The sequence below is a fragment of the Phyllobates terribilis genome, unplaced genomic scaffold, assembly GCF_046119375.1.
Source record: "Phyllobates terribilis strain yellow unplaced genomic scaffold, ASM4611937v1 Scaffold_7__3_contigs__length_470593459, whole genome shotgun sequence".
Classification (NCBI taxonomy): Eukaryota; Metazoa; Chordata; class Amphibia; order Anura; family Dendrobatidae; genus Phyllobates; species Phyllobates terribilis.
This window is the reverse complement of record NW_027362767.1, coordinates 262,880,399-262,898,760: the sequence shown is the minus strand read 5'-3', so window position 1 is coordinate 262,898,760 and position 18,362 is coordinate 262,880,399. Positions and strand designations below refer to the sequence as shown.

At 39.6% G+C, this 18,362-nt stretch overlaps 1 protein-coding gene across 2 annotated transcripts in view; it reads right to left on the bottom strand.

Moving 5' to 3' along the window:
* Nucleotides 1-631: 631 nt before the first annotated feature.
* The window catches only part of NSMF (NMDA receptor synaptonuclear signaling and neuronal migration factor), a 52,944-nt gene continuing 35,213 nt past the window's right edge, over nt 632-18,362 (bottom strand). The window contains exons 7-16 of one of the 2 annotated variants that reach the window (XM_073640580.1): nt 16,003-16,055; nt 15,410-15,499; nt 15,158-15,282; nt 14,809-14,892; nt 14,608-14,641; nt 13,520-13,590; nt 13,073-13,152; nt 7,627-7,729; nt 5,865-5,940; nt 632-4,123 (exon numbers count right to left, since the gene is read on the bottom strand). In XM_073640580.1, the coding sequence (XP_073496681.1) occupies nt 4,026-4,123; nt 5,865-5,940; nt 7,627-7,729; nt 13,073-13,152; nt 13,520-13,590; nt 14,608-14,641; nt 14,809-14,892; nt 15,158-15,282; nt 15,410-15,499; nt 16,003-16,055 (814 nt within the window). In that variant the 3' untranslated portion in view covers nt 632-4,025. The remainder of the gene's footprint in view (nt 4,124-5,864; nt 5,941-7,626; nt 7,730-13,072; nt 13,153-13,519; nt 13,591-14,607; nt 14,642-14,808; nt 14,893-15,157; nt 15,283-15,409; nt 15,500-16,002; nt 16,056-18,362) is intronic. The other variant, XM_073640579.1, reaches the window with a different exon arrangement.

Genomic DNA, 18,362 nt, shown 5'->3' with positions numbered 1-18,362 from the left:
CTGGGAGGGGGCCAATATTCATGGCACCCTTCCTGGGCTATTAATATCAGCCCCCAGCTGTCTGCCTAGCCTGTGCTAGCTATTAAATTAGGGGGGACCCCACGTCATTTTTTTGGGGGGGTCCCCCATTTTAATAGCTAGTAAAGGCTAGGTATTCAGCTGGGGGCTGATATTAGTAGCCTGGGAAGCTCCGTGGGTATTACCCCCTTCCCAGGCTTCAAACATTTGCCCCAGCTGTCTGCTTAACCTCCGCTAGAGCCTAAAATTAAGGGGAACCCCACGCCAATTTTTTTTTAAATAAATCCTTTATTTTAACACTAAATGACAAGTACAGTAATCAACACTGTCACTGTACTTCATATATATGTGACTGACATGTTTCTATCTATCTAATCTATGTGTGATTCTCTATTCCTTCTATTCTAAATTGTCGGGTACAGATGCTGAATTGCCGGCCGGCTTTCTTAAAGAGACGGTGCATGAAAACACTATTATTTTTTTAAATAAATCCTTTACACTAAATGACAAGTTCTGTAAGCAACACTGTCACTGTACTTCTTATATATGTGACTGACATGTTTCTATCTATCTAATCTATGTGTGAAGCTCTATTCTGTCTGTTATAAATTGTCGGGTACAGATGCTGAATTGCCGGCCGGCTTTTTTAAAGAGACGGTGCACGAAAACACTAATATTTTTTTTAATAAATCCTTTACACTAAATGACAAGTACAGTAACCAACACTGTCACTGTGCTTCTTATATGTGTGACTGACATGTTTCTATCTATCTAATCTATGTGTGAAGCTCTATTCTTTCTGTTGTAAATTGTCGGGTACCGGTGAATGCCGCTGATGAATTGCCGGCTTTTCATGTCATTCTACATTATTCTTAGTTGTTTTACTTCATGTAGAATTAACCTACAAGGAAAGAAAGGGTTTATTTTCATTCCGATATTTGTGTCCCATTGACTTGCATTGGTTTCCGGTATCGGAATCGGCGATATCCGATACTTTTTGGGTATCGGCCCGATCCAATCCGATACGATATTTCCTGATATCGGAAGGTATCGCTCAACACTAATTACTACATTTCTATAAGCATTCTTTTTACAGAATCGTATTCTTCACATTGCTTTACGCGTCCATTGCTTCATTACTCAAGAATAAATCTGTTACAATGTGTAAATTTGCATCTATGCACAATGTAGCTACACAGACATAAAACCACTCATCCACATCAGAGCGGTCATTCCATACATGACACAAACTACTACTTTACATTAACAGCAATGCAAGTACCTTAAAATGTGTGTACCCAATCATATTATGCCATGTGGATATGAATGATATATAAATTTCCACTGAAAGTTATCACCCACTAAATGGCCAATAGTTACCGGCCAATGAGTGTCAACCTGCTGCAGAATTGTGAGGTGTGAGTTCAGATGTCAATGAGAATGATAATGGGGGTCATATTCACACATAGCTACATGTAGCCACTCATCAGTCTCTGTGATGATCAGGGATACCAATACAACTAAACCTTTTGTTTTTTAGTTTAATTATTGATCAGCGAAGAATCCGCACTCTCCTTGTGTGATCATGGGGGAGGGGAGCAGAGAAGTTCACACAGGAGCGTGCTTGTAAATAGTGCTTGAGCACAGATTCTTGTTAGAGCAGCAGTTCAAAACAGCTACTAAAGGAGCATGAACCAGGCAGCTAAAACAGCACTTTCAGCCTGGTGTTTGGAGGAGAAGGAAGCAAAATAAGGTAATGAAGTATATTACAAAGATGCATAACTTTGCAATGCCTGGCGGATAATTATTTAGAAAACGCTTAGTTACTCTTTTTAAAACAAACATGGCTTTCGGATCGTCATAAAAAAAAAAATAGCACAAAAAAGCATCAGAGTCCATGATAACCAATGCTTGCTATCGATATCAAGTCTCATTTTATATTATTGCCTTGATGGTAAGTTTCACAAATAATCAGTCATCGCCAAGATATCAAACACCACATGTTTACAATAATACAGATCTGACCAGGGATGGGGTAAATCAGCTGTTTCCTACAGGAAAATGACAATTCGGCCCATTTAATGCACAGTTTATATATGCAGCAGTATCAGTGCTGCTCTATGTTAAGGTATAACATATAACTACAGTAATGGAGCTGTCAATAAATCAATGCACTAGTCTCCAACAGATTCCACCAGCAGCTGTAAGTCATCGGCGTTAGTCCAGGGACCAATATTAATTGTCTGCTATACTGTTAGAAAAGACTCCAGTACATATTACACCCACACGGCAAATATACTTCTGTGGCAGGTTGTCAGGTCCACCATATATGATGCATACAACCATATTAGTTGTGAGGACAATCATTCTTTCATGCAGTTCGTGTGGTCGTAAGAGACGTTTTACTGACTTATCAGCTTAGAAAAGATGCGCCACTCGTAGTCTGTAATGTACACGGATCATGGCAAATTTGGCATACTGCAGTGTACGTTGGATCATAATGCAAAATATACACATATAAGTATCTATATTAAATAAATATAGTTATCCCTTCCCAATTCTACATATAGAGAGGAAATAATTGAATCTTGGGTCACATACATGTCTAATGCATACAATACCAAGCAAAGAAGATTCTCCTCCCACACCCCACACCACCCCCCAAAAAAAGCAGGATTTGGGATTTCTTTCCAGTAGGTTTTAATATCTGCCTCTCCCCTTTAACAAATTGATATACCTGTTATTAAATATGAAAACTCAGCTGACTCAGGACCCAAAATCAAGCAAAAACCTGGGTCTCGAGGGCTGAAACCACTTACCATGTTATTGACACAATACTATATGTAAAGTGAGTAAAAAAATGCAGCAATATATTTATTAATCAGTTCTATCACCCAGCCAGAAAGGTAAGCACTAAGCAATGAAATGGGATGCCAATACTAACCAGACCTTTACCATGAGAGAGTGCCACCACCTGCATATATGTGATCACTCTTATGGCTAATCTCCCCCAAATTCAATATATATATATATAAATATTTTGTAAATATCTATTTGTTTACTGTACATAGGTTTCTACTATCTTCACATAACAATACATCAATATATTGCAACAAATTGCGATCTCCATGTCTTGCCGAGTAATCTAGGTAACAAACCGGCCATGAGACACCAAGTAAATGTGCAGAATCTTGTGTAAGACGGAACAATGCGCATGATACAGCGGATCTATCGTGAGTCTGCGAAGGGTTACAACACATATTTGCTGGTGATCTACACATCTACAAAAAAAAATGTTGCGCTATAGTGTCCCGCGTTGTCACTTCAACTCCCACCATGCAAGAGGGCTCAAAGACCATTGCACTTGTCTGACGATTAAATATGCTATTTGCGTGATTGAAAAGAAATTGCACTTAAAATTCTAAGTTACCCCACATGGATAAACTAGAAAAAACTTAATAAGATATACATATATGTATGTATATAAGTATGTTGACAAGCAATACTTCTTCCGTAGCCTCGCTTGTCAAACGGGCCGTATCCTTCAAGTGGCGAACTGCTGTGTTCTCAGTCTCCATCCCGTGATATATAAAAGTCACCTGGGTTTTGCTACAAAAAGTTCACCATGGGTTTTGAAGGCTTGATGGGATCCTTGCTCTTTAGTGCAAGAAGTGTAAATTGTCTTAATAAAAACCTGAGCTTAAGTCTTAAAGAGGCCTTGAAAAAGAGGACCTGGCGATTCTTGGTTAGTGTTTGCCCTGAATTTGTGAAGCTCAGAATGAAGACGTCTTCTCATTCTTGATTCTCTACGTTTCAAACCTTGTTCCAACTCTTTTTGTAAGAATTACCACCCGTCGGTGGACTCGGCCTCTGCACCTTACAACTTCTTCTAGCATCCTCTGTCCTCCACTCTCCGTGTCGGTGGGTGGGGAAGATCCCAGTAGATTCCTTTGGCCCCCTGGAAATCAGCAAAAAAGTACTCCAAATATGGCAGCACTGTGGTAGGCTCATAAAATATCATCATAATCCAGCAGTTTGGAGTGTTGACGAGTCTTCCAGAGACGGTATAGTCGGAAATCAAAATACTTTTCGATTAGTTGCTTTCCTGGAACATAGGAGCATGGAGAAAGGAAAAAAAATATGAAAACTGACCATAAGTTCAACTGTACATAAGCTACTCCATGACTTCTGCTTCCTGTCCTCTGGCCTCAAGACCGTGACCAGGAACAGTTGGCTGGAGCGGATGATCGGATTTGCCCTGCCCTCCATTCTACAGTGCACTTTCACAATGCACTGTATGTGAGTGCCAATGATTACCAAGTGCAGCTTGTCAGTGTCATAGACAATGAATGGACACATTGCTCAATCCAACTCCTCCTTGCAGCATTCTTGCGGTCAAAGGAAAACAAAGGACCGAAGTTCCCCCTTCCTTCTGATGACCTGTAGGAATCCAACACATACCAGTCTAACCTATCCTGTGGATATGGGATCATCTTTGGGAATTCCAATGTATTCCTAATGCATGGAGCTTGTATGGTGGCACACAAAGTTCCGACATTTTTATAATGCTTCTAGAGAGGAATGCCTTTGCAATGTGGATATGGTGATGGAAAATGGCATCAGTCTTTTTCAATTCATTTACCTGCCCAAGTATGAAATTAGAGGCATACCCAGATGCAGTAGGGCTCTATGGACATATGGGTGCTCTATATAAAGTTACTGATTAGCTCTCCTCCAGAAGGATGAAAACTGCTTCTCTAGTGTGCCCTATTGGAAGCTCCCCTGTAGGTCAATGTCCAATTCATTTAAGAACCTTAAAACATGACTGTGAATATTAGCCAAACTAGAGGCATCCATCTGTTCAGTGTTCTTCGAAAAAGAATTTAGAAAAAGATCGGTGTCTATGGTTTGGCTGAACGTCATGTTTCATGGATTGGACATTGACTTACAGGGGGCTATCTACAGGCAGCACCAGAGACAGTTTTATTTCTATTGAGGAGAGCGAATTTGCATGCTTTTTTCCCCCCATGACTCTTTTACCAGCTGGATTTCCTCTAGGAAAACCAATATCTCCAGGGTATTACAGATTCATACAACTCTTGTAAAAGCCAGTATAAGGCATGCATGAGGCCTGTAATTAAGGTTACTTTGTAGGATGTGTCCAAGGTTCTCTGCCAAAGCATTTAGATACAAGTCTAGGTAAGAAAGTGTAGGGAAACAGCAAAGTTTTTTTATTTGTATAACTTCCATAGACTTCAAGGGCAGCACAGTTATGGCCACTTCTCCAATAAACCATAATAATCATATAATCCCTATTATAATGACTTGGAATAATACTAATAATCTGTTTGACAATCTACATTATTACATATATATGATCGGTGCTGTGAAAATCAATGACCTAGAATAATAATGTGCTAGCTGCAGTTTTCCGCATTCCCATTGTTCCCCACAGTGCATTGACAATTACAGGGCGATAATCCTCTGGTCTGTAATTATCAGCTTATGTACAAATGCCAAACGCTGAAATATTTCTAAAAAACCGCATACACGAGACTGCGTCACACACAAGCTGCCAAGACGGTGACAAGCATGGACAGCGTGACTGATCCCAATTACCCCAGAGAGATCTAATCAAGACTCTCTAATTATCTGAGTGGAAAATTGAAACATTGAGCAGATGCTATCTCCAGCTCCTGTGATATGGCATCCGTCGTGAGGCGCAGAACAGGGGCATAGCCGGGGCATAGGACACGTAATCACTGTGCCACGTGTAGCAGTATGTTGTCCTGGGATGTACTGATTGGTGTAAGGTGAGATCTCGGGACCATCGCTGCGGCTCTTACCTTGTGCTGATAACTCAAGCGGGGACTTGAATTCAATTCGATTTGGACTCATTAGGTTCTTTAGGTTCTGGAAAAGCTGAGAGGGCATTGAGGCAAGATGAGAACAGAAATTAAAGCATGTCATAAAAAAGGCTAATGGGGGCACTGTTTCTTGTTGTGTGGACTACAAAGCTGGCATGGGGAGACTTAAAGGCCAGACAATGTGCCACCATTACAGAAAGTAAGCACAGGTCCTTGTAGGGGACCTTGGGTGGGGCTGCGGGGTCCTACAAGGTTGCCTACAGGGACATGTATTTACTTAGCTTTCTTTCTTTTGAAGGATAATTAAATCCTATGTCTCTAGCGCCACCTATAGGAGATAGCCACCATATAGGTCAATATCAGACAACTAAGGTGCCTTGTCACATGACATAAGGCGTCTGCAGATGGATGTCTTTTCCTTTTGGAGAATCCTCTGATTTGACTAAATCTCCCATGAAAGGCTCAGACACTGGCTCATAGGCTATATGCCCCCTAGGTGGCACTATAGAGCCAGCTTTCTTCCTCTTGGAGTAGAGACCAGGTGCAGGCTTTGCATGCACCACATAGCTGGTCAGAAATTAGATACAAGCTCAAGATTTTTCCTTGTCTTTTCTAAGCAATTCCTTTTAAACAAGTTTATGTAAACTAGCAACACAACTAACCAAAATATGGCACAATATATTACACCAGGTAATTCATTAATCTTCAATATACGACTCTCTCAAAAAACAATGAACAACCACTCAATCATTTAAAAAAAATTTCATTTAATAAATATACACATATAGGTCAAAAAGACATAATTACAGGAAAACAGACTCCAGGATATATAGTATAGTAAATACCCAATAAATAAATAAATTTGTTTGTTGTGGGGCATAGATCAATGTAGGGAAGAATCATAAATAACAAATCCAGACTATGTGTTAAAGTGCATAGTGCAAACAGATACATATAATAGCAGCCCAAGAATAGGTAAATAATTAAATCACAGTGGATAATAGATATATTATTAAAGTGCTGAAGAATGTATCAAAAAGTGCTAAAGTAAACACATAGAAGGGAATAAATTCAATATAAATACCATATGGCTACGCCCCAACACCTCCAGCGCCGTTTTGCCGGATGGCTTTCTCAAGGAGTATATGATCCCTTCTATGTGTTTACTTTAGCACTTTTTGATACATTTGATACATTCTTCAGCACTTTAATAATATATCTATTATCCACTGTGATTTAATTATTTACCTATTCTTGGGCTGCTATTATATGTATCTGTTTGCACTATGCACTTTAACACATAGTCTGGATTTGTTATTTATGATTCTTCCCTACATTGATCTATGCCCCACAACAAACAAATTTATTTATTTATTGGGTATTTACTATACTATATATCCTGGAGTCTGTTTTCCTGTAATTATGCCTTTTTGATCTATATGTGTATATTTATTAAATTAAAATTTTTTAAAATGATTGAGTGGTTGTTCATTGTTTTTTGAGAGAGAAGTTTATGTAAACTGTTGTACATTAGTCCTGTCTTAAGAGAGGTAAAGAAATGGCATAAATATCCCGGCCATATTGTGCAGCTCAGTGCTTCCCTCTACATAAAAGAGATGGAGGCATAGTGAGCATATATTATAACCTGCCTCCAAGCCTTCTTTATACAGATGGGTACCCTACAGATATACTCCCACAAATTGCTCATGTCTTATTATCTTTCTTCCCCAACCCATCATACCTTTTCACCATTGGGGTTCCCCAGCACATAGCACCCCATAATGTGTATAATGTTCGGTTCTGGATTAACTTTGCTCATCAACTTGCTCAATCTCTTCCAAAACCTAGAAAAGCAAAATTACATAATGTTCTAGACTATGCTGGTATAACCTGGGCATCTCCTGTATATAATTACAGTCATATGAAAAAGTTTGGGCACCCCTATTAATCTTAAGCTTAATGTTTTATAAAAATTGGTGTTTTTGCAACAGCTATTTCAGTTTGATATATGTAATAACTGTTGGATACAGTAATGTTTCTGCCTTGAAATGAGGTTTATTGTACTAACAGAAAATGTGCAATCTGCATTCAAACAAAATTTGACAGGTGCATAAGTATGGGCACCTCACCAGAAAAGTGACATTAATATTTAGTAGATCCTCCTTTTGCAAAAATAACAGCCTCTAGTCGCTTCCTGTAGCTTTTAATGAGTTCCTGGATCCTGGATGAAGGTATTTTTGACCATTCCTCTTTACAAAACAATTCCAGTTCAGTTAAGTTTGATGGTCGCCGAGCATGGACAGCCTCTTCAAATGATCCCACAGATGTTCAATGATATTCAGGTCTGGGGACTGGGATGGCCATTCCAGAACATTGTAATTGTTCCTCTGCATGAATGCCTGAGTAGATTTGGAGCGGTGTTTTGGATCATTGTCTTGCTGAAAGATCCATCCACTGCGTAACTTCAACTTTATCACTGATTCTTGAACACTATTGCCAAGAATCTGCTGATACTGAGTGGAATCCATGCGTCCCTCAACTTTAATAAGATTCCCATTGCCGGCATTGACCACACAGCCCCAAAGCATGATGGAACCTCCACCAAATTTTACTGTGGGTAGCAAGTGTTTTTCTTGGAATGCTGTGTTTTTTTGCCACCATGCATAACGCCTTTTTGTATGACCAAACAACTCAATCTTGGTTTCATCAGACAACAGGACCTTCTTCCAAAAAGAAATAGGCTTCTTCAAATGTGCTTTTGCATACCTCAGCCGACTCTGTTTGTGCGTACTTGCAGAAACGGCTTCTTTCGCATCACTCTCCCATACAGCTTCTCCTTGTGCAAAGTGCGTTGTATAGTTGACCGATGCACAGTGACACCATCTGCAGCAAGTTGATGCTGCAGCTCTCTGGAGGTGGTCTGAGGATTGTCCTTGACTGATCTCACCATTCTTCTTCTCTGCCTTTCTGATGTTTTTCTTGTCCTGACACTTCTGGCCTTAACAAGAACTGTCCCTATGTTCTTCCATTTCCTTACTATGTTCCTCACAGTGGAAACTGACAGGTTAAATCTCTGAGACAGCTTTTTGTATCCTTACCCTGAACAACTATGTTGAATAATCTTTGTTTTCAGATCATTTGACAGTTGTTTTGAGGAGCCCATGATGCCACTCTTCAGAGGAGATTCAAACAGGAGAACAACTTGCAAGTGGCCACTTTAAGTAGCTTTTCTCATGATTGCATACATCTGGCTATAAAGTTCAAAGCTCAATGAGGTTACAAAACCAAAAAAAGTGCTTTAGTAAGTCAGTAAAAAGTAGGCAGGAGTATTTAAAACAAGAAAATGATAAGGGTGCCCATACTTATGCACCGGTCAAATTTTGTTTGAATGCAGATTGCACATTTTCTGTTAGCACAATAAACCTCATTTCAAGGCAGAAACATTACTGTGTCCAACAGTTATTACATATATCAAACTGAAATAGCTGTTGCAAAAACACCAATTTTTATAAAACATTAAGCTTAAGATTAATAGGGGTGCCCAAACTTTTTCATATGACTGTATATATGTACAGCTGGTATAACCTGGGCATCTCCTGTATATAATTATATATGTACAGCTGGTATAACCTGGACATCTCCTGTATATAATTATATATGTACAGCTGGTATAACCTGGACATCTCCTGTATATAATTATATATATACAGCTGGTATAACCTGGGCATCTCCTGTATATAATTATATATGTACAGCTGGTATAACCTGGACATCTCCTGTATATAATTATATATGTGCAGCTGGTATAACCTGGACATCTCCTGTATATAATTATATATATACAGCTGGTATAACCTGGGTATCTCCTGTATATAATTATACATGTACAGCTGGTATAACCTGGGCATCTCCTGTATATAATTATATATGTACAGCTGGTATAACCTGAGCATCTCCTGTATATAATTATATATGTACAGCTGGTATAACCTGGGCATCTCCTGTATATAATTATATATGTACAGCTGGTATAACCTGGACATCTCCTGTATATAATTATATATGTACAGCTGGTATAACCTGAGCATCTCCTGTATATAATTATATATGTACAGCTGGTATAACCTGGGCATCTACTGTATATAATTATATATGTACAGCTGGTATAACCTGGACATCTCCTGTATATAATTATATACGTACAGCCGGTATAACCTGGGCATCTCCTGTATATAATTATATATGTACAGCTGGTATAACCTGGGCATCTCCTGTATATAATTATATATGTACAGCTGGTATAACCTGAGTATCCTGTGTATATAATTATATATGTACAGCTGGTATAACCTGGACATCTGCTGTATATAATTATATATGTACAGCTGGTATAACCTGGGCATCTCCTGTATATAATTATATATGTACAGCTGGTATAACCTGGGCATCTCCTGTATATAATTATATATGTACAGCTGGTATAACCTGGACATCTCCTGTATATAATTATATATGTACAGCTGGTATAACCTGGACATCTCCTGTATATAATTATATATATACAGCTGGTATAACCTGGGCATCTCCTGTATATAATTATATATGTACAGCTGGTATAACCTGGACATCTCCTGTATATAATTATATATGTGCAGCTGGTATAACCTGGACATCTCCTGTATATAATTATATATATACAGCTGGTATAACCTGGGTATCTCCTGTATATAATTATACATGTACAGCTGGTATAACCTGGGCATCTCCTGTATATAATTATATATGTACAGCTGGTATAACCTGAGCATCTCCTGTATATAATTATATATGTACAGCTGGTATAACCTGGGCATCTCCTGTATATAATTATATATGTACAGCTGGTATAACCTGGACATCTCCTGTATATAATTATATATGTACAGCTGGTATAACCTGAGCATCTCCTGTATATAATTATATATGTACAGCTGGTATAACCTGGGCATCTACTGTATATAATTATATATGTACAGCTGGTATAACCTGGACATCTCCTGTATATAATTATATACGTACAGCCGGTATAACCTGGGCATCTCCTGTATATAATTATATATGTACAGCTGGTATAACCTGGGCATCTCCTGTATATAATTATATATGTACAGCTGGTATAACCTGAGTATCCTGTGTATATAATTATATATGTACAGCTGGTATAACCTGGACATCTCCTGTATATAATTATATATGTACAGCTGGTATAACCTGGACATCTCCTGTATATAATTATATATATACAGCTGGTATAACCTGGGCATCTCCTGTATATAATTATATATGTACAGCTGGTATAACCTGGACATCTCCTGTATATAATTATATATGTGCAGCTGGTATAACCTGGACATCTCCTGTATATAATTATATATATACAGCTGGTATAACCTGGGTATCTCCTGTATATAATTATACATGTACAGCTGGTATAACCTGGGCATCTCCTGTATATAATTATATATGTACAGCTGGTATAACCTGAGCATCTCCTGTATATAATTATATATGTACAGCTGGTATAACCTGGGCATCTCCTGTATATAATTATATATGTACAGCTGGTATAACCTGGACATCTCCTGTATATAATTATATATGTACAGCTGGTATAACCTGAGCATCTCCTGTATATAATTATATATGTACAGCTGGTATAACCTGGGCATCTACTGTATATAATTATATATGTACAGCTGGTATAACCTGGACATCTCCTGTATATAATTATATACGTACAGCCGGTATAACCTGGGCATCTCCTGTATATAATTATATATGTACAGCTGGTATAACCTGGGCATCTCCTGTATATAATTATATATGTACAGCTGGTATAACCTGAGTATCCTGTGTATATAATTATATATGTACAGCTGGTATAACCTGGACATCTCCTGTATATAATTATATATATACAGCTGGTATAACCTGGGCATCTCCTGTATATAATTATATATGTACAGCTGGTATAACCTGGACATCTCCTGTATATAATTATATATGTGCAGCTGGTATAACCTGGACATCTCCTGTATATAATTATATATATACAGCTGGTATAACCTGGGTATCTCCTGTATATAATTATACATGTACAGCTGGTATAACCTGGGCATCTCCTGTATATAATTATATATGTACAGCTGGTATAACCTGAGCATCTCCTGTATATAATTATATATGTACAGCTGGTATAACCTGGGCATCTCCTGTATATAATTATATATGTACAGCTGGTATAACCTGGACATCTCCTGTATATAATTATATATGTACAGCTGGTATAACCTGAGCATCTCCTGTATATAATTATATATGTACAGCTGGTATAACCTGGGCATCTACTGTATATAATTATATATGTACAGCTGGTATAACCTGGACATCTCCTGTATATAATTATATACGTACAGCCGGTATAACCTGGGCATCTCCTGTATATAATTATATATGTACAGCTGGTATAACCTGGGCATCTCCTGTATATAATTATATATGTCCAGCTGGTATAACCTGGACATCTGCTGTATATAATTATATATGTACAGCTGGTATAACCTGGGCATCTCCGGTACATGCTCATATATAACTCATATTTGCAGGTCTGTATATTACTTAGTGTTTTATCACATCTGTGTCAGTCTTCTTGGTGCATCATACAGTGCTATCTATTCCATCAAAATGATTGGCTGCTCGGCACAGTCCAGTAGATCCAATTATAAGATAGCCGCGTCCATTGGGTGCTGGTGATGGCCATAGTGTGATGGATATGGCACCACGTTGTGTTTTTTTGCTGAACATTACACTGGATATTATGGAATATTATTATGGACACTATGTAGCTTATTTCTGTAAAAAGTCCTACTTCTTTACCAAGGAATACATTAACATTACATGACTATCGGCTTTCTTGGTCTGTACAGTACAAGAGATCAATTATAGATACATTCCCTGTGCACAGATCTGACATTGACCTATCTTAAGGCCGTCATGGTTGTAATACTGGACAACCAATTTAATGTTCTGGACTTTGAGAAAGTTGACTGCTGGTCATGTAGGAGCAGTGATAGTGGCCAGATGATATACTATGGAAGATTACCATTTATTGCTGTATTACTTATATGCTTTTGTGTTGTGTAACTTACATAATAAGATCTTCCTCCTTCTCCACTTTGGCAAAAGTAGCAACCTTATTCTTCAATAGATAGAGGTAGCCGGGTCCTCCCTAGAGAGAAAACAGAAGGGGTGAGATGGGAAGTCATGATATGCCATAGCCATGGGCACTGGCAGGGCTTGTATCGAGGGCCACTACTAAGCTTCTCCAACCTGGCAGGGCATCTATCTACTGGGCTAAGCAGTAAACTAAAGCTTTGCCCTGGTTATGACTCTTTATTAAAGGCAATTTCAACTAAAGCTTCACAATATATTATTGTACAGGTCCGAGCTGCATTTTTACACATGCAGCTCCAGATCCCTTAAGTAATTACTATAATTCCAGCAGCCACCAGTAGGGGGCGGTCACCATGTGTGACCTTATATCTCACCCCATAGAGGAGAGGTAATATGCCAGTGCCACCCTGATTGTCACTCACCTGGCAGAATATCAGCATTTCCCAGATCTTGCAGCCCTTCCTATATACATTCAGCTTCTTCTCAATTTCCTCTGGAGGAAAATAAAAGAAACATTGTATTCATAAATGCTAAAAAGATACATTGTATAAGGAAATCTGCTGATTGTTACATTGTATCTGTCAGCACTCAGAGATAGGGCCTGACAGTAACAATGATATCTGAGTGCTGGAAATAGACAGCTGCCTCTATAATGACAGCGAGAAAATGAAATGTCACATTTACTTAACATCAAATTACAGCTAAATGACAACAACAAGGAGCTGCGGATATGAAACCGAATGTTCTCAGCCCCACTAATAGTCGCTCTTATTGGAAAGGTAAAATGGGAAATACACAAGGTGAAACTGTGGAAAGATTCTGGATTAGTTCTGGAAACATTATAATAAAGCTGGGGACACCCCATTATAAGCTGATTTAGGGACCATGGAGGTCCAGTAAGGGAAGAATTTCCTTAATTTTTTAGAAGACCCAACTCCATATTTTTAGTACTGGCTGTAGAAGGGTATCACCAAGTTAAAGGATCGGGAATAACTTGATGATTGGTAGGGTCCCCACCAATCCTGAAAACTGAGGCCCTGTTTGAATGTCATTGTCCAGGGCAGTGTTCCCCAACTCCAGTCCTCAAGACCCACCAACACGTCATGTTTTCAGGATTTCCTTAGTATTACACAGATGATGGAATTATTGCCTGTGCAGGTGATGTAATTATCACATGAGCAATAATAAGGAAATCCTGAAAACATGGCCTGTTGGTGGGTCTTGAGGACTGGAGTTGGGGAACACTGGTCTAAGGGACACTGCTCAGCTATGACCATGGCACTCCAGAGCCTTCTTAGGTTTGGTGAGGGTCCCAGAGGTGGAACCCCCATTGATCAGCAAGTGATCACCAATCCTTTGAATAGTTGGTAACTTGCTCATATGATACATATTAAAAATAGACCAATCAATCATTTTCTAGTCCCTTTATTATGGAGGATCCTTTATATTTGCTATATGAAACTATCCAATTCATCCCCACCCACCATTTACACAAACATAACAAACTTACCTAGAATGTCATCAAATGTAGCATGTTCATGATCCTAAGGAGCAGAGGAAAATAAGGAAAGGATTAGTTTTCTAAAGTGCACCATGTGTCTGCTGGGAGATGTAGTACACAGCACTATATATTCACTATGAAGTGGGTATACAATGTGTATAATATACATTATCATTATATAAACAGTGTGACAGGCGTATAAGCTCTTACATAGAGAATGGGGATGATGGAGGAGTCATCTCTCCGGATTATGGTCGGGATGTATTCTGCTTTGGGAACTTTGGATGATATTAGCTGAAGACGGAGAAAGATCTGATCACTGGATTGGAAATGCATCAAGTAACCAACAGAAAAATCATGTATCTACATAAAATGCACCCAAATCATATTGCAGATATGCAAACAACTGATCATGGCTTCATCCCTTCTGATCTGTAGGATTTCTGTCCATTCTGGCAGTTCCCGATACATACTGAATATTTGTGTATACATTAGACCGTAGATGAGTATCACTAGGGAAAGCTGCAGCAGATTCAACAACGGCAGCTAGAATTCTCACCATGATCTTGGGTGGAATAAAATCATCTCCTTCGCAGGACAGGACTTCCATTTCTCTTTCCGCCTCCCAGTTCAGGTCCTCACATTCTTCATCCAGAGCGGTGCAGGAGCTCTGCAAATCATGGCCTGAGGGGGTATAAGATGACACGGGTCATCAAAGGTGCTCCAGTATTCAGGGAGACAATCGCATCTGTGCCCTCAGGTTTCATATGGACAGCCTCATCCCGACTGCTACCATTTGTCTGATACTCACTTTCTCTGGAGTCATGAATGGACTCTGCTTTCACTGGGGTGGGGTCACTCCAGGACCGGCTGAAGCTTCTTTCTCTGCGATCGGCGAAAGCTGAAAATCAAACACAGTGGAGACCTAACATGAATGATAGAAAATCCAAATTATCCAGCTCAAACATCCTATTGCTTGTTGCCATCACTGTATAAGCAGTGGCCTCCATTGTCCAAAGGCTTTTCTTTTAAAAACGTATCTGGTACACTTTTTTAATGCTTTTTCTTTCTGGATACCTTCCATGCAGCAAACAAGAAAATATATCAGCCCAGCCGAGGCCAAAAGATGCTTGATGGGCTTCAAACTACCCAAGAAAGGCCAATGAGTATATTTGGCATTGGCGCTAGGATCGTTCCTGACGCACATGACTAGCAGACGCTGCTAAATAAGGGGTCAGCTGGAAATCTAGCAAACGTCACATATGAGTTGCTTACGTTTCCAGAGAATGGCTTGCGTTAGTCTATGCTGATGCACACATGGGAATTCCTAAATGAAAATGCATAAATTCACCTAAAATACCCATCTGAGGGCAATTTCACTCAACATTCAGGCCAGGTTCTTACTTTGAGCTTTCATCCTCCGGCTTCCCACCATCCGTAAGTGTTTGCGGAAATTCCTGTGGGAAAAGAACAGAGCAAAACCTAAGCAAGAAATACAATGAGTCTGTATACTGCGGACAAAATGTGTTTGTTAAGCGGCTCCTCGCTGCGGGGGGCACGATTAAAGGTTGGAATAAAATGGCAAAGCTTCAGAAGCGCAAAGATCACAAAAATGTTTTGTCCCAGAGCTTTGCAAACGCCAGTGATTTTTAACGTTTGTAAAGATGAAGCGTCAGCATCCATTAATATCTATAGCAAGTAGATTAGGACATTGGTTCCATGTAAAGAAGAAGTCCGGGCTCTGAATGTGTGGAGCTTAACGAAGACATTAAAAGAGCTTCAAAGAAAATCAGTTCCTCATTCTCCAACCCCAGCGGCTTTTCACAGGGCATGGCTCCATGTATTCGTTTGGCCTGGAGTCATCCTTTAAAATAAAGTTCATGTTGAGTATCTGAATTTTCCAAATAGTCCCTTTTAAAACTTTGGTCTGGTTGTGTCCAATGCAGGCCAGTTGCATAACCAACTATGTGTATGTAGATAGAGAACCTCTAAGTGCGAGGGAGTTCGGAAGGGTACAAGGTCTTATGCCAGGTGAGGGTATTAGATTGCTGATCAGTCATTTATTAAAGGGTAACTCCACCTAATAAACTAACATTCAGCTTGGAGTGCTGACCTCACACTAAGCACAGCATAAGTCACATTGAGCACAGTAGGAGTCACTAGAGATCCACCACTGCTATGACTAGTAGGGGTATAGTCTTCCTCTCCAACTCACAGAGCACAGTAGGAGTCACTGTGGATCCGTGACTGCCATGACTAGTAGGGGTATAGTCTACCTCTCCAGCTCACATAGAGCACAGTAGGAGTCACTAGAGATCCAACACTGCTATGACTAGTAGGGGTATAGTCTTCCTCTCCAGCTCACAGAGCACAGTAGGAGTCACTAAAGATCCACCACTGCTATGACTAGTAGGGGTATAGTCTTCCTCTCCAGCTCACAGAGCACAGTAGGAGTCACTGTGGATCCGTGACTGCCATGACTAGTAGGGGTATAGTCTACCTCTCCAGCTCACATAGAGCACAGTAGGAGTTACTGTGGATCCATGACTGCTATGACTAGTAAGTATATATTCTCCCCTTTCACCCCATATTTGCACGGTAAGAGTCGCTAATGGTCAGCTGTTGTCATGACTAGTGGGGGCACATTATCTCTTTTCAGATCACATTGCGCTCCATAGGGGTCATCACCAGAGATCTTCCACTATGGCTAGTGGGAGTATATTATCTCTTTTTGGATCACATTGAGCTCGATAGGGGTCACCACCAGAGATCTTCCACTATGACTGATGGGTGGTATATTCTTTCTTTCAGAGTTTTCTTTGGCTGCCACATAGATATCCTGCTCTGCTGTGTTTAGCCATTTGGTGGCTGATCTGATTTGTACAGTGGAAAACTTTGAGTAAATTCTTAACAGGAAAAAAAAAATACGTCACCCCCATTAATATCTTAAACTGTGGAGGATACCAGAATACTGGCCTACCAAATAGGGTCACTCCAGCTCCCAAATTCAATTCCTTTTTGGATGGAGCATTTATCACACATGGAGAAGAAGCCATTATAGTCCGCCTCTCCTCAGCCGTGACAATTAGGAGTTTATTCGCCCTCTGAGGGTGTTCGCCATATCCATTATGTCCAGCCATCTAATAACCGTAGGAGGCTCTGAATGAGTTACATTTAACAAGGTGGAAAGTGGTTATAAAATATTCCACCATATGAAATAAAATTACATTTGGGTGAAGTTCTTGAAAACAAAAGGAACTAAACCTAGTAGAGTAAATCCTCCCTACAAGACCACTTCATTATGAAGGCCACCTGTAATCCAGCCTATACTGCCAGTGCCTCCATATATTATCCTTATATGTAATTTTTGGTGGTTGTCTCTAAGAGGTTTCACTGTATGGAACTATAAGTCCCAGCATGGAGCGACACACCACTGTCATGTCTCTAACATACAAAGCTTAATATGTCGCTCTGTAAGAGAAGACGAAGTACCACTTTATATCTTTCTACAGCGAAGCAGCAACATGACGCCTTGTCATGGAGGATGCGGAATAAGCAGCTGCCATGCTGAAGCTCTCCTACACTGACACATGGCAGCACTGTGATTACGGCTCCGCACCGTGGGTGTCCTAAATGGATGCATTTACATGTTATTATTCTCAGGGAAACAGCAGGGAGATTTTCCACTTGATCACTCTCTTTGAAAACACAGAGAGGAATGACAGGAAGATGGACAGATTCTGCAATGTGAAGACACTTGGCAA